Source organism: Hylobates moloch, unplaced genomic scaffold (assembly GCF_009828535.3).
Source record: "Hylobates moloch isolate HMO894 unplaced genomic scaffold, HMol_V3 SCAFFOLD_14, whole genome shotgun sequence".
NCBI classification, from domain to species: domain Eukaryota; kingdom Metazoa; phylum Chordata; class Mammalia; order Primates; family Hylobatidae; genus Hylobates; species Hylobates moloch.
Window position 1 is genome coordinate 6,678,607 of NW_026652289.1, and position 18,168 is coordinate 6,696,774.

The 18,168-nt window shown below is 40.1% G+C and overlaps 1 protein-coding gene across 4 annotated transcripts in view; it reads right to left on the reverse strand.

The window, feature by feature from the left end:
* SH3BGR (SH3 domain binding glutamate rich protein) overlaps positions 1-18,168 on the reverse strand; it is a 70,233-nt gene that overhangs the window by 7,069 nt on the left and 44,996 nt on the right. For all 4 annotated transcript variants that reach the window (XM_032174384.2, XM_032174383.2, XM_032174381.2 and 1 more), the window contains exon 4: positions 7,867-7,959. In XM_032174384.2, coding sequence (XP_032030275.1) covers positions 7,867-7,959 — 93 coding nt within the window. The remainder of the gene's footprint in view (positions 1-7,866; positions 7,960-18,168) is intronic.

The window sequence follows — 18,168 nt, forward strand, 5'->3', positions numbered from 1 at the left end:
TCCAGAGGCAGAGGCGGGAGGATCACTTGAGCCCAGGAGTTTGAGGCTGCTGTGAACTATGATCGTGCCACTGCACTCCAGCCTGGGTGACAAAATAAGACCCTGTCTATAAAATAAAATTTTAAAAATCACAGACGGTAGGCCGGGCGCAGTGGCTCATGCCTGTAATCCCAGCACTTTGGGAGGCCGAGGAGGGCGGATCACCTGAGGTCAGGAGTTTGAGACCAGCCTGACCAACATGGAGAAACCCCATCTCTATTAAAAATATAAAATTAGCTGGGCATGGTGGCGCATGCCTGTAATCCCAGCTATTCGGGAGGCTGAGGCAGGAGAATCGCTTGAACCCAGGAGGCAGAGGTTGCGGTGAGTCAAGATTGCGCCATTGCACTCCAGCCTGAGCAACAAGAGCAAAACTCCATCTAAAATAAATAAATAAATAAATATCACAGAAAGCAAGTTATACAGGAACTAACACACTTCCACATCTCCTGGCCCAACCTCATGTTTTTAGCCATTTCCAGAATAATACCTTCATATTTCTGAGACGGACACTGAACTTGAAAGCCTGACAGTGCCAGCCAGGTCAAGGGCAAGAGGACTTTTTCCGCAGTGGGAATCTTCAAACTAATCTTTACGTTAAATGCCACTGGTGACACCCCAAGTTTTGGTGCTCAAATAATGTGCAGGAGAAGAGTCTGGCACTTGTTGCAAAATCCAGGGGTTGCTTTCACAGTGACGTGTCGATCATGCCTCTTTAATCCTGCCTAATCCTGCCCATGTCTCGCCCCTCCTCTGCCATGACTGCCATCTTTGCTCACTGGGTTGCTGAAGGAAGCTCCTAAAGAGTGACTATCACCTCCTCTTTTCTTTCTCATCTCCAATCTGTGCTCCAGACTGCAGCCAGAGAGATCGTTCCAAAAAGCACCCAACCTTACTGTGCTACCCTCATCTTTAGAAACTTCCATCTCCTCAAGATAGTCTATCCTCCTGATATGGTTTGGCTGTGTCCCCACCCAAATCTCACCTTGACTTGCAATAATCCCCATGTGTCAAGGGTGGGGCCAGGTGGAGGTAACTGAATCATGGGGGCGGGTTCCCCCATACTGTTCTTGTGGTAGTAAGTCTCACAAGATCTCATGGTTTTGTAAATGGGAGTGCCCCTGCTCAAGCCCTCTTGTTTGCCACCATGTAAGACATGGCTTTGCTCCTCCTTCGCCTTCTGCCATGACTGTGAGGCCTCCCCAGCCATGTGGAACTGTAAGTCCATTAAACCCCTTTCCTTTATAAATTACCCAGTCTCAGGTATTTCTTTATTAGCAGCATGAGAACAGACTAATACACCTCCTTAGAACAGTGAAGAGGCCGTCTGGCTCTGCGTACCCCTCTGGCCTCATCCCTCACCACTCTACTTCAGCCATCCTGAGTCACATGCAATTTTCTCACATTGGCCACACCTTCCAGCATATGCTCAGACATTTCCAAGGAGACTTTCCTAACCCACAAGGTTGAGTTAAGGACCTTCTCACTTGCTCCCATAATCATCATTTACTTATCTGTCTCCCTCACTAGTCTGTGTATTTGGGGGCATAACCTGTGTCTTATTCATTTTTGGATCTCTGAGAACTGTCTGGCCCCTCCAGGCCACTTTCTGGAACCAACAGGCAAGCTCGATAAATATGTGTTAGTGATTGGATAGAAGAACACATGAAATCTGTTAGTAACTCTTTGGATCTCAAAGAACTTTGATTTTCTTCTTCTTCACATAGGATCAGAATAAAATTCATTATATGTACCATAGAATTATTGATTATGTAGAGTTTTACATTCTTCCGAATCCAATTATTGTTATTAATTATATTCAACTGAAACAAATGAATTAACCAGATAAGGTCAACCGTAGAGCTAGCCTGGGGGGCAGTAGGAAGTCTTATAGGAATGTAAGTCTCAACTTTTATAGTTAGCTAGCAACAACTATGGAGGAACCTAGCACTCTTTTTTTTTGAGATGAAGTTTTGCTCTCGTTGCCCAGACTGGAGTGCAATGGCACAATCTCAGCTCACTGCAACCTCCGCCTCCTGGGTTCAAGCTATTCTCCTGCCTCAGCCTCCCAAGGAGCTGGGATTACAGGCACCCGCCACCACACTCGGCTAATTTTTTGTATTTTTAGTAGAGATGGGGTTTCACTATGTTGGCCATGCTGGTTTCAAACTCCTGACCTTCAGGTGATTCACCTGCTTTGGCCTCCCAAAGTGCTGGGAATACAGGTGTGAGACACCGGATCTGGCCCCTAGCACTCTTTATCAATATCTGAATTGACCTTAATTTCTTAAAAGATATGTTAAGCAGGGAAAGTGACTGCTCGGGGAAAGTGATTACTCAGAGAATGCATAAAAACACTTAGCCTCAAAAGGATAAGTAAGCTTGGAAGAACTTTGGATATTATCATCACAAGCTCCCCCAGAACATAAGCTCTGTGGGAGCAGCGACTCTGTCATTTTCATTGCTCCCTCCACAGTCCCTGGAATCCTGCCTGGCAAGTGGCAGCACTCAATCTGCCCATAAAATGTTGAATGACTGCATTTATGTAATGCTACTCTAGCTCAGTTTCAAATCCCCCACAGAATGAGGTGGGATATATTAGTTTTAAAAATAATGGCTGGCAGTGGTGGCACATGCCTGTAAACCCAACACTTTAGGAGGCTGAGGAAGGAGGATCACTTGAGGCCAGGAGTTTGAGACCAGCCTGGTCAACAGAGCAAGACCCCATCTCTACAAAAAATGTAAAAATTAACTGGGTGTAGTGGCCTGTGCCTATAGTCCCTGCTACTTGGGAGGCTGACGTGGAAGAATCACTCGAGCCCACTATGATTACGCCACTGCACTCCAGCCTGGGTGACAGAATGAGACTCTGTCTCTAAAAATAAATAAATAAAAATAATAATAATTAAGCTTCCAACCTTGGTTCATAGAATTATAAAATACTGGAATTAGGCAAATCCTTAAAAGTCATCTATGTAAAATGCTTGAACTGACTTTCATGGCTGGCAAGTAATTACAGGCACAAAAGCATTTTTTTAAGATAATTATAATCATCTGGTCAATTAAGCCAAGATCTCACATAATCATCATTTGAGGAAGCATACACCTTAAAGTAATTTCACCTTGTTTTTCAGAGAAAGCCAGAAGAGAGAAACCTCAGAAGTGGGAAGTCTTAGAACCTTCCACAGCAGCTATTTTTGTTGGAAACTTGGCCAGAAAAGCAGACTGCAGAGGTGGCGTGTGGCCAGAACTAAGGACAGGTGTCCGTGGTGGTGAGTGCCAGGCAGCATTCACTGGGAACAGGTGGTAGGCGTGGGAGATAGTGAAGGGCTAGCCCAGCGTGACCTGCAAGGGCAGCCAGCCCCACAGCGGCTAGAGATGAGAGGACAGAGACAGAGTCCTCTCGAGCTGCAGGCACTCCAGGGACCCAGCCTGAGACCCGTGACTCTTCCCACAAACCTACATCAATGTTTGCCCCTTGAAACTTTTCTCAAGACTGCTATTGGAGGAAGCCAGAGAGGGGTGTTTACAGATCATAATCATGTTATCTGTCAAGAAAGGGCCTCACGACTTTCAGATAGGATGACTGGGTTGACAAAGCATACAATTTTAAATAATAGTACCTTGATCAAAAAAAACCAAACTAAACCTGCACAAGGTGCAATGTTTCCAGCATCTTCTAAAGCTCTCATGATGTCCCAGTCTGCAATTCATTTCTTAGAGAATGCCCAGAAACTGAGCTGACTTTCTGTTTTCCTCCTTAACTCCTGAGGCGCCGGTTCCTTAGCCCCTCACCCTCCCCTGGGTTATCAGGCTAGGCCCCATGAGGTCCCCTATTTTTTAAAGTTACAGGTAAGATCTTCCTAGGCATGAAGTCAAGGTCTTCTCGGTGTTCACCCTTCTGACTTCCCAAGTCCTCCTGCCTCAATCCTTTATCAAGGACAGAATTTACACAGAATTTACATCTTGGCATCTTGTGTTTACGAACCCTGGAAGTTGAGGTGGTGGTCAGGGGAAGTCCATACCATTAAAGAAGATAATAGTTTTTGTTTCCATTTCTGTTGATTTTTTTAATCAATGTCAAACATTAGATAAATATTCCTCTCCATTAAATGGAATTGTATGAGTGCCTACAAGTGTGCACTGAGTGTGCACGTTTAATAGCAGAGATCAGATGAGCCTGTCCCTGACTTAGGCACTTACCTGGTTTATCACTCAACTGAACATTGCCAGGTGCTGGAGAGAGGTTTTCTGCTTGTTTTGTGTTTTTACTGCACACATTACAATTGTTTTTAACACACAAATGAAGGCAGGTTTTTTTAGAAAAGGTAAAAACTTGATATGGTTTGTCATCTAGTTAACAGAAATGCACCAATGCATTGCATTTCTGGTTTCATTAAGGCTAGATGAGATGTCACCCTTTGGGGAAGTTGGGTGAAGGGCACCAAGACTCTTATTTTTTAAACTTGCTGTGAGTCTATAGCTATTTCAGAATAAAATGTTTAAAACTGTTTTTATTCCTTCTCATAATAAGCGTGGCTGAACGCCAGGATATGAATTGTGACTTGTTGTTTCTGCTACACAAAGCTGAGGGGGTAGAGGGGTCAGAGTAAGAGTTATTTTCTCTTCCCACAGGCGACCTATTTGTTCTGGCTTTCCACCCCTAAGGAAGAAAGTATAGGCCTTGGTTTTCAAAACCCTAGGCTAATGGGGTGATAAAGCTAGGTGGTCCCTGAGGGAAAAAAAAAAAAAAGAGCTTGGAATTGGCAAGACAGAGGTGGCCAGACAGGGAGGAAAGAAGGATTTTCCAGGAGGGGTACTGCCCAGGCCCTGCTCATACACAGAAACAGAGCCAGGGACCGCTGGGGCATTTAAGTAGCACGAGGCACTCTGTACAGGCAGCAGCGTCCGCGGCAGAAGGCCAGCCACTGTGAAAGGCCAGTCTGTGTCCCGCCAGAACAGAGGGTCTGGCCATGCCAAGGGACAGATAGCAGAAATACCACCACAGACAAATAACCAGCATTCAATCCCTGCCCGGTCACCACTAACGACCCCAGGATGGCTGTGAGACCCTCAGGAGGACAGGGTCTTCAAAACACCCCACCCAGCTGGAAGCTCCTGCTAGCCAAGTGGTGGGCACATGGGGCAGATAGAGGGACTTTAAAGAAATAAAGGAAGCTGACATTCCTTGCCCAGGAGTCTTAGGAATCAAATGTGGGCCCACGAGTATTCTAAACTTTGTATCCACCGCAGCGTGTTGGTTAAGGAGGGAAGCCCAGGGGAGCGCCTCTGTTTTAACCACAGCAAGCCAAGAGGAGCAAAAAGAAATAGCCTCAGGATGGTTTCAACAGAGCCAGAAGTTTGAAAGCCTTGGATTTATCTGAGGTGTCATACCTACAAGAAACTACTAGGATGTGTCTCATACTTTCAAAATCAATGTTCAAAACACACAGAGCTCTCCCTTGTCTTTCTGATTCCCTATCAGCCTGTCTATGCCTGAGGTGCCCTGGGAGGAGAGATGCCTTTACAAATAGCCCACGATGTCCTTCCATCTCAGCATTTTTTTTTTTTTTTGAGACAGGGTCTTACTCTATTGCCCAAACTGGAGTGCAGTGGCACGATCTCAGCTCACTGCAACCTCTGCCTCCCGGGTTCAAGCGATCCTCCCACCTCAGCTTCCCAAATAGCTGGGATTACAGGCGTGTGCCATCACACCCAGCTAATTTTTATATTTTTAGTAGAGATGGGGTTTTATCATGTTGGCCAGGCTGGTCTCAAATTCTTGACCTCAAGTGATCTGCCCACCTCTGCCTTCCAAAGTACAGGGATTATAGGCATGAGCCACACGCCCAGCCCCATCTCAGCTTTTAACAACAAACCAAAGACCGTCAAAACAAGCCAGTAGGTTCTTGAAGCACAAAATGCAAGCATTCTAAATATCTAAGTGGTGTTTGTCTCCTTCTTAAATTTTAAAGTTCAGCCTATTTTCATATATACTCATAAGGGTTAATCATGTTTTTACAACATTTTTCATTTGTTTACTGACAATCACAGAGGGTTTTTCTAATTTAACTGAATTAAAGTAAATAAAAGAGCATGTGTTGGTTTTCAAACAGGAAGAAGTCAGAATCTGTCTTTCTGTAGGATAAACGGCATCAAAGAGTTGAAAAGTGAATTTGATAATATGATGTTAGTAATATATTCATATGAAATAAAAATATTTTTCACTTATGGTCATTTCTTCACCATAGCCCACATAAAAATAACAAAAAATGGTTTTTTAATTCCTACCAGGATTCACAAGATTATAACTGACTTTGTCAAAGGCTCACAATTTTAAAATGTAGTAGCAAAGAGAACGTCCAAGCTGGGTGATTAATCACTTCACAGAACTAACCCAGCCCAGTGGCTGAGAAGCTGAAGCAAAGCCCACCCTGGCTATAGGAGGCAGGATCTGATTATAAACATGCTACACCTTCCTGCTGGTCTCACGGGAGAAAGGGGCTGCGGTGTAATGCTTTTCATCTTTGTCTCTATGTCTTAAAAGAAGCAAACTCAACTTCAAAGTATTCATAAATATGACTGTAAGGGTGCATTAGGCAACTCATGCAAAGTTCAAATTGTGAAACAGATTATTTTTTAATTACAAGATAATGAAATGGTCACTATATTTAATTTTTTAAGTATTGTTTCTGAATTATATAGGCATGAAACACCATCTAACTTCTAGGTCAAGATTGAAGATTTTGTCTTTCTTTAAAACAAAAATTTCAGAGTTGTAGTATCAACATTTTGAAATAGCAGTCTACTTCAAATATAAGTCTAAATATCAGAGAATTTCCTTCCCTAACCCCTCCCAATTTAGATTCTTTAAGGTAACGACAAATTGATGCCCAGCCCCACAGCTCTTTTTCCATAGTGTGGGTGTGGGTCTCAGCCCCTTTCTAGCCACATTCTATCTGGTGAATGAGGATCCAGCTCTCATAAAAGCTCCCACACCTCTCCTGGAATAAATAAATTAGCAAACCATCAGGGTTTGAAAAATAGTCTTTGCTACAACTGACCCAGTGGAGAAGCCCTCTGACATTCTCCTCCAAGGAGGCCAGACCAATTCCTGCACCCCATTCCCAGCCCCACCAGGCTCCTTCCTTGGTGCCTGGTTTCCCAGCACGTTTTCAGAACTCCTTGAAGAAGTGGCCCATCCCATCCCCCATTATCTCAGCTTGGCACTCACAGAACCAGTGTCCCCCAACATTGCCCACTCCTTATCCTGCTGCTCCTGCATGGGAACCCCTTTAGAATTAATCATGTGACTTCACCAGGATCTGCTATTTCCCTGATTGAACTTAAATTAACTGAGTGTCAATTTCCCTCCCCAAGGAGTCATTTTTATCCTCAAGTTCCTGTTGTCTTCCCCCAGATACACTGCACCCCCTTAGCTCTGTTTCCCCACTGGGCAGGGCTCCTGGGTGGATGTAAGCTAGGAGTCTGTCATTAATCATGATCAAGCAGAAAGGTCCCTTGTTTATAAAGAGCATGCACCTAACCTAGCCATAACAACACCACAACAAATTCTCCAAGCCTTGTCTAGCCAGCTCCCTCCTGGCCCGGGTTCAGGCTCCTTTGTCTTCCCTTTAGCCCTCTCTGCACCGGGATTCCAGTGCTTAACACATCAGTAGAAACTACTTGCTTCCTCCCTGGCTAAACTCAGCTCCTCCCTCTCTTTCTGACTGCTTGTGCCCAGAGTCAAGTTGTACAAGCCCTGTAAAAGTCTCTATTGAACAGCAAAGAATCCAGTCAAACTGCTGTGAAAAAGTGAACACTCACATTCTTCTCCTGGGCTTCAGGGAGGTTGCCCGCATCTTCACTGCCCTCTTTTTGTGCCTCAGTTTCTCCACCTTCTTCAGCCTTCTCTGATCCCTGGTCAAAAAGGAAACCCAGGATATGAGCTCAAAAAAAAAGAAAAAAACAAAAAACCAGGCCACACATGCTGTGGCTTTCTTATTTAGACACACAGCATATAAATGAAGCAAACGTAGACTGCCCACTCATTAGGTCACTTAGCGACTAGAGCATAGGATCTCCAAACCCCAAAATGCCGACTGGGATAAGTCAAAGATCCAACCTATGTGCATTGCAGGGTAACAAACTGCCTAAGTGAGGAGTTTCAATTCACCCACTTCAGGCTGATGAGGAGAAATTCGAAGAATTCTATCTTTACACAGTGTTTTCTATTGCTTGTATGGAGGGAGGCTTATAATTTTAGAGATTAAAAATTAAGAAGATAGATAAAGTAGAAAGATAAAGTAGACAGGTAAACATACATAGATGGATAAATGGACGGATGGATGGATGGATGGATGGATGGATGATGTACAGAGACAGATAGACAGACGGATGGAGGAATGGATGGATGGGCAAACAGATGGGTAGGCAGGCAGGCAGGCAGGCAGACAGACATAGATAGATAGATAGATAGATAGATAGATAGATAGATAGATAGATAGATGGATAATAGATAGGTGGATGGATGGATGATAATATGGTTAGGCTTTGTGTCCCCACTCAAATCTCATCTTGAATTATAATCCCCATAATGGCAATAATCCCCACATGTCAAGAGAGAGACCAGATGGTGGTAATTGAATCATGGGGCCGTTTCCTCCATGCTGTCCTCGTGATAGTGAGTGAGTTCTCACGAGATCTGATGGTTTTATAAGGGGTTCCCTCTTCGTTCAGCACTTCTCCTTCCTGCTGCCTTGTGAAGAAGGTGCCTTGCTTCCCCTTCACCTTCCACCATGACTGTAAGTTTCCTGAGGCTTCCCCAGCCATGCTGAACTGTGAGTCAATTAAACCTCTTTCCTTTATAAATTACCCAGTCTTGGGCAGTTCTTTATTGCAGTATGAAAACAGACTAATACAGATGGATAGATACAGATGATAGATGATTGATTAGACAGATGAATAGATAATAGATAGATGACAGATGGACGGGTGGATGGATAGAGAGAGAGAGAGAGAGAGTAGGACCAAGTAGACATTCTGAGGAAACTGGCATGGGGATGATGGCTTGAGACACCAGTGTTTACTTCTGTGGTGCTCGGTGCCTCTCCCACCACATCGCCATTGGGATGGGACAATGCTTCCTTGGGTGATTTTGTCACCTGCATTATGTAAAGTGAGAGTGTTTGAGAATTTTCTTAAGGACAATAGCTTGCATTTCAACGTCTTAACTATTCAAACTATATTTGTCTTCATCCTTAATCTTATCTTCACTAAGTAGGTAGGGCAGTCATTACCACCCACACTTCAGAGACAGGAAAATAAAGGCAGAAAACGTCACATTGTGAGTTAGGGGAAGGACTAGGTCTACACCTCCTCCCTGATGCTCTTTTGACTTAAAAAATGGGTCCCAGCCTTTTAAAATATCAGGTTATTTTTATTACAGAGGCACTGCAAGCTCGTGGGAGCAAATTAAGCCACACACACACCCTCCAATCCCACCCTCCTGTGATAATCAGTATTAAAAATGTGACAGGGTACCTCTGCATCCTAACACATAAAAGCTATTTTAGGGGGGAATTGTCATTTTTCTTTTATTTTTGTGGTTTTGAAACAGAAATGGGAACACAGTATGCACAACTTCATTTTCAGCTCAATGTACCATGGAGATTTGTCCAGGTTAATTCATATGATTGATCCTATTGAATCATTCTTTTTAACATCTGCTTCATATTAAATATATAATAATTTATTCAAACATTTCCCAGTCAATGGGTGTTCCAAATGTTTATATGTTTCTTCCACCACAAATAACACTGTACTAAACTGAATAAAATGGTGAGGTTATTCTTATTAGTTTTCAAAAAGGTGGCAGCAATTCATATCCCCACAGCAATATATGAATGTCTCCTTCTCCTTTATCCTCATAACCAGTGAAGATGACTGTTACTTCTAATGTTTACCAATATGTTGAGGAGAAAATAGAATTTCATTTTTGGTTTCACTTATACATTTATCATTATTGGAAATAAGGGCATATTTTTTATAAATTTTTAGCTATTTCTATTTCCTCTTCAAATAATTGTCTTGATATGTTTTGCCCATTTTATTTGATTTTTTTCCTTTTTGTAGACATTGCAGTGAATGCATTGCTCATTTTTACTTGAGTTGTTTGTCCTTTACTATCAATTTTTAGAGTATCTTTCTATATTAAAAATTTTAGCCCTGTCATGTTACAAATGTTTTCCTCCAGTCTATAGTTTTTACAGATTTTGTTGTATTTTTTTTAGTTTTTAGTCTTCTTATGGGCAAATTTATCTAACTTTTATTCTCTAAAATATACTTCTATTACTTTATATTGTTATTAAAGCTTTAATCCATCTGGAATTTAATTTAGCATATGATGTAAAGTCGATGTCTACATCTGTTTTCTTCCAGATAGATGGCAAATTATGTCTATATTATATATAAACCATCATTTCCCATTACATTCAGATTATATATTTGTCATTTACTATAATATATATAAATTGATGTTTCTACACTATCCTATATATAAATACTGATACAATGAAAATAAAAATATAAACATATAAATATAAATATATTCTCAGATATACATATAAATATATGTATTAGTTCCAAGACCAAAATACTGCTTTTATCACTGTAGCTTATAGGACATATTTTAATATTTGGAAAGTCAAGTTGTTACACAAAGTCTTTTTCAAAATTTTCTTGGCTCCTCTCAGACAATTATTATTCCAAATACATTTTAAGATAACGTTTCTTAGTTTCAAAAATTAAAAGATAGAATTTTGATTGAAATAGCACTAAACATTTATTAACTTAGAAAATTTTCATTCCTTATTGTTAAATCATTCCATCCAGGAACACTGCAGGTTTATTTCTTCAGTATTTGTTAGTGTCCTTCAGAATAAAATTAAACTGTGTTCTTCATAGAGGCCCTGTATGTTTCTTGATAAATTTATTCCTAAACATTTTACAGATTTTTATCACTACCATGAATGGGATATTTTTCCTTCTTACATTTTAACTTACTACTTATAATTATTGATGTAAACAAAACCTACAAATTTTTGTATATTTTTCTTTCATCTAGAAACTTAAGAAACCATCTTATCAATTCTAATGCATTTCACTGGAGTTTTAAAGATTTTTAGGCATGCGATTATATCATATGCAAATAAAGATAATTTTTAAATTTTATCTATGTCTTATATACTTAAGACTTATTGGGCCAGGCACGGTGGCTCATGCCTGTAATCCCAGCACTTTGGGAGGCCGAGGTGGGCGGATCACGAGGTCAGGAGATGGAGACTATCCTGGCTAACATGGTGAAACCCCGTCTCTACTAAAAATACAAAAATTAGCCGGGCGTAGTGGTGGGCGCCTGTAGTCCCAACTACTCAGGAGGCTGAGGCAGGAGAATGGCGTGAACCCGGGAGGCGGAGCTTGCAGTGAGCCGAGATCGTGCCACTGCACTCCAGCCTGGGTGACAGCAAGACTCTGTCTCAAAAAAAAAAAAAAAAAAAAGACTTATTGCATGTTATTACATTATTACAATAACTACAGCTCCTAAAACAACGTTTAATAATACGGTGATGACAGGCAAGCCTATCTTGCTTCTAATTTGAATAGAAATGCTTCAGTATTGCATGGTTCATTATGATACTTACAACTACTTTCTGATAAATGTATTTTATGTTTTGTTTCTTTCTACTTATATTTTAATCCACTCTTAACCAGAAATATCTGATAAATTACATCAAATATCTTCTTGGCATTTATAGGTGCAATCATATGGTTTTTCTCCATTAATCAGTTCATGTAATGAATTAAGGCAACTGAATAAATTGTTTGATGATGGTGAATTATCTTTAATTCACTTCTGAATATATTTTGCTAATATTTTATTTAGACTTTTGAGAAGGAGCATGATGGCTTACATCTGTAATCCCAACACTTTGGAGGCCTAGATGGGAGGATTACGTGAGGCCAAGAGTTCAAGACCAGCCTGGGCAACATAGCAAGATCCTTCCTCTACAAAAAAAAAAATTTTATTGGCAAGGCATGGTGATGTATGCCCATAGTACCAGCTACTTGGGAGGCTAAGACAAGAGGATTGCTTGAGCCCAGGAGTCTGAGGCTGCAGTGAGCCATGATTATGCCACTGCACTCCCACCTGGGTGACAGAGCAAGATCCTTACTCAAAAAAAAAAAAAAAAAAACAGAATTTTACCTTCTGATTCATAACTGAGATTGATGTCGGTACAACTAAAAGTATCCTAAGTAATGGGATAGCTGCTACTAGAAACATAGTTTGCTGTTTGGGTCCAACAAACTAAATGCCTGCTGAAACAAACACAGTAGTCAATGTTTTTCCAAAGAATGTAACAAAATACAGAATCTCCACAACACAAGACTCACTATGTTCAAGATACCATCCAAAATACTTAACATACAAGGAACCAGGAAAATGTTACTCATTCTCAAGAGAAAAAAACAACCAATGAAGACCAACACAGAAAAGACATGGATGCTGGAATTTGCAGACAAGGATTTTAAAGCAGCTATTAAAAATATTCTCAAAGATGTAAAGGCAAACATGCTTGCAATGAATGAAACAACTGACATTCTCAATAGAAAAATAGAAATTAAAAAATCAAACAAGTGTAACATTTCAGAATTGAAAAATACAATATATGAAATTAAAAAATTACTAGACCGGATGCAGAATGAAAATGACAAAGACAAAAATAAGTGAACTTAAAATAAATCAATAGAAATTATCCAATATGAAGAACAAATTAAAACAAGACTGAAAAAATTTTAAGCCTTAGGGAAGTGTGGAATAATAACAAAAGATTTAACATATATGTAATTAGAGTGCCAGAAGGGGAAATGAAAGCAAATGGAGCAGAAATAATATTTGAAAATATAATGGTTGAAAATTTTCTAAATTTGGTAAATGATACAGATTCAAGACTCTCAGAAAACCCCAATTATAATAAGTACACAAAAAAAATCATAGGTAGGCATATCATAATCAAATGGCTGAAAACCAAAGATAAAATGAAAATCTTAAAAGCACCCAGAGAAAAATCATACACTATCTACAGGAAACAAGATCATGTCTCTTTAGAAACTATGGAGATCAGAAGACAGAAGGGAAAAAAACACATCCAAGGTGTTGAAAGGAAAAAACCTCTCAACTGAGAATTTTATATCCAGTGAAATATCCCTCAAGAATGAAAGCAAAGTAAAGACACTTCAGATAAAAGAAAACTAAAGAACTTATTGCCAGCAGACCTGCACTATGAAACAATGCTAAAGGACTAAAGGAAGTTCTTTGGGCTGAAAGAAAATGGCACCAGATGGAAACTTCACTCTTCATAAGGCATCAGAAATTTAAAAGTCTGGGTAAGCACAAAAGATTACCTCCTACTTAAAAAAAAAAAAGAAGAAGAAGAAGACTGTTCAATAGGAATATTACATAGTAGAGTTGATGGTATATGGAAACATGATACACATGATCATACAGCATAAAGGATGGGAAACAGTCAATGGATGCATATGATGGCAATGTGTCTACATATTACGTGAAAGTGTTATAACATTAAGTCTAAGTAGACTGTGAGATATTAAGAATATATATTATACACCTAGAAAACCCTAAAGACTCCTCCAAAAAGCTCTTAGAACTAATAAAAGAATTCAGCAAAGTGTCCAGATATGAAATTAATGTACACACATCAGTAGCTCTCCTATACACCAACAGTGACCAAGTGAGAATCAAATCAAGATCTCAACTACTTTTACAATAGCTGCAAAAAAATAAAATACTTAGGAATATACCTAACCAAGGAGGTGAAAGACCTCTACAAGGAAAATTACAAAACTGCTGAAAGAAATCATAGACAACACGAACAAATGGAAAGACATCCCATGCTCACGAATGGGTAGAATGAATATTATGAAAATGACCATATGGCCAAATGCAATCTACAAATTCAATGCAATTCCCATCAAAATACTACCATCATTCTTCACAGAACTAGAAAAAAACAAACCTAAAGTTCATATGGAACCATAAAAGAGCCCACATAGCCAAAGCAAGACTAAGCAAAAAGAACAAATCTGGAGGCATCATGTTACCTGATTTCAAACTATAGTATAAGGCCATAGTCACCAAAACTGCATGGTACTGGTATAAAAATAGGCACATAGACCAATGAAACAGAACAGAGAACCCAAAAATAAACCCAAATACTTACAGCCAATGATCTTTGACAAAGCAAACAAAAACATAAAGTGGGGAAAGGACACCCTATTCAACAAATAGTGCTGGGATAATTGGCAAGCCACATGTAGGAGAATGAAACTGGATCCTCATCTCTCACCTTATACAAATATCAACTAAAGATGGATCATGGACTTAAATCTAAGACCTGAAACTATAAAAATTCTAGAAGATAATATCAGAAAAACCCTTGTAGACATTGACTTAGGCAAGGATTTCATGACCAAGAACCCAAAAGCAAACGCAATAAAAACAAAGATAAACAGCTGGGACTTAATTAAACTAAAGAGCTTTTGCACGGCAAAAGGAACAGTCAGCATAGTAAACAGACAACCCACAGAATGTGAGAAAATATTAACAATCTATGTATCTGACAAAGGACTAATATCCAGAATCTACAATGAACTCAAATTATCAAGAAAAAAAAAATGCCATCAAAAAGTGGGCTAAGGACATGAATAGACAATTCTCAAAAGAAGATATACAAATGGCCAACAAACACATGCAAAAATGCTCAACATCACTAATGATCAGGGAAATGCAAACCAAAACCATAATGTGATACCACCTCACTCCTGCAAGAATGGCCATAATCAAAAAATCAAAAAATAATAGATGTTGGCGTAGATGCAGTGAACAGGGAACACTTCTACACTGCTGGTGGTAATGTAAACTAGTACAGCCACTATGGAAAACAGTATGGATATTTCTTAAAGAACTAAAAGTAGAACTACCATTTGATCCAGAAATCCCACTACTGGGTATCTACCCAGAGGAAAAGAAGTCATTATACAAAAAAGATACTTGCACACACATTTTTGGCAATGCACAATTGCCAAAATATGGAACCAACCCAAAAGCCCATCAATCAACAAGTGGATAAAGTGTGGTGTGTATATATATATATGTGTGTGTACACACACACACACACACACACACACACACACGGGAAACTACTCAGCCATAAAAAGGAATGAATTAATGGCATTTGCAGCAACCTGGATGGAATTGGAGACTATTATTCTAAGTGAAGTAACTCAGAAATGGAAAACCAAACATCGTATGTTCTCACTCAAAAGTGGGAGCTAAACTGTGGGGACGCAAAGGCATAAGAATGGCACAATGGACTTTGGGGACTCAGGGAGAAAGGGTGGGAAGGGGGTGAAGGATAAAAGACTACAAATAGGGTGCCGTGTACACTGCTTGGGTGATGGGTGCACCAAAATCTCACAAATCACCGCTAAAGAACTTACTTGTGTAACCAAATACCACCTGACCCCAAAATCCTATGGAAATAAAAAATTTAAAAAATATATACATATTATAGCCACTAGAGCAACCACTACCAAATAATGCCAAGAGGCATAGTTAAAAATACAATAGATGAGTTAAGCTCACGCTTGTAATCCCAGCACTTTGGGAGGCCGAGGCGGGCGGATCACGAGGTCAGGAGATCGAGACCAAGGTGAAACCCCGTCTCTACTAAAAAATACAAAAAAAAAAATTAGCCGGGCGTGGTGGCGGGCGCCTGTAGTCCCAGCTACTCGGAGAGGCTGAGGCAGGAGAATGGCGTGAACCTGGGAGGCGGAGCTGGCAGTGAGCCGAGATTGCACCATTGCACTCCAGCCTGGGCGACAGAGCGAGATTCCGTCTCAAAAAAAAAAAAAAAAAAAAAAATACAATAGATGAGTTAAAAAGGAAGTCTAAAATATACTCACATAGCCCAAAAGAAAGAAAAAAGCATAAAACAGAGGAATAAAAACGGGAGACCAGCTCCAGTCTGTGCCTCCAAGATGACAAATAAAAGAAGGAACAAAGGTCATACCAAAAAGGGCCATGGCCACATGTAGCCTATTTGCTGCACGAACTATACCTGATGTGTGCCCAAGAACAAGGCCATTAAGAAATTTGTCATTTGAAACACAGTGGAGGCCACAGCAGTCAGGGACACTTCTAAGTAAGCTTCTTCGACACCTATGTGCTTCCCAAACTGGATATGAAGTTACATTACTGTGTGAGTTGTGCAGTTTATAATATTAAAGCAAAGTAGTGAGGAATCAGTCTCGTGAAGCTTGCAAGGACCGAACACCTCCACCCCTATTTAGACCTGCAGGTGCTGCCCCACGACCCCCACCAAAGCTCATGTAAGGAGCTGAGGCCTTAAAGGCTGAAGAAAAACTATTCTCTGGAGAAAAATAAAATGGAAATTGTACTTTTAAATAATAAAAATTGAAATGGGGCTGGGCGTGGTGGCTCATGCCTGTAACCCCAACACTTTGGGAGGCCGAGGTGGGTGGATTACTTGAGGTCAGGAGTTCAAGACCAGTCTGGCCAATGTGGTGAAACCCCCGTCTCTACTAAAAATACAAAAACAGCCCAGTGTGGCGGCACCCGCCTGTAGTCCCAGCTATTTGGGAGACTGAGGCAGGAGAATTGCTTGTACTCAGGAGGCGGAGGTTGCAGTGAGCCGAGATCACTCTGTCTCTAAAAATAAAAATAAAAAATAAAATAAATAAACAAATAAATAAATAAATAAAATGGAGGCCAATAGAAAAAATAAAGAAACAGTAAATCTAAACACAATAATGTCAATGATTAATTGTTAATGAACTAAATACTCCGATTTATAACAGAGATTATCAAGATGAATCAAAATGCTCAAGACCAGCTGGGTACAGTGGCTCATGCCTGTAATCCCAGCACTCTGGGAGGCCAAAGAGGGAGGATCAGTACAGCCTGGGAGTTTGAGACCAGCCTGGGCAACTAGTGGGACCCTCTCTCTATAAAAAATTAAAAAATCAGCTGAGGATGGTGGTGCATGCCTGTAGTCCCAGCTACTCAGATGGCTGAGACGGGGGATCACTGTAGCCTGGGAGGGAAGTCAAGGCTGCAGTGAGCTATAATCATGCCACCGTACTCCAGACAGTGTGAGACCATCTCAAAAAAAGAAAAAATGCACAAAACCCAATCAGATGCTGTCTCCAAAAGACATATTATAAAAACAAAGACATAGGAAGTTGAAAGGAAATCAATGGAAAAAATATCCCAGGCAAACCATAAGCATAAGAAATCTAGAGTAGCTTTATATAATACAGATATAAAGACAAAGGGTATTATCAGAAATTGTAAGAGACAGCTGATAATTACAGAAGCTATAACAATTATAAATACAAATGTGCCTAATAATATAAATTTTTAAAATACAAGAAGAATAAATCGACAGGATTAAAGGGAGGAACAGAAAATGCACAATCATAGTCGGAGATATTCTCAACTGCAGAACAGCTGTGCAAAAATCCAAACTGATTGTCTCTTTTCGTCTAGGAAATTTTTGCCTTTTCAAATTTACTAGAACAACTAATACAGTTAGTTCAATTGCTTCTGCTGTATTACTTCATGACAGCCTGTCTTCTCTCTTATGCTTTTTCCCTTTCCTTACTATTGCTGGCTAAAGTTTCTCTTCACTCTGTTTTCCTCAGCTCTGCCCCTGGCCTTGTTAACATAAATGTTCTGAAATGCTTCGCTATCTCACTACTGTTTAGTTTCCTATTCATAATAGTCATCATTAAACATAATTCTCTATTAACATCCACAATTACACAATACATGGGTTCCCATCAAGATAGTTCACCTGCAACTGAGATGCACCCTTTGGAACACTTCCGCTTATTTCCCTTCTTTTCTCCGTATCCCTCATCCCTGAACAGTATCCTTGTAATAGATATTTTCACATATCTCCTTCCTCACATAGCTCCATCCACAGTGATGAACTCACTAGTGATACCAGAACTCCTAGATTTTTC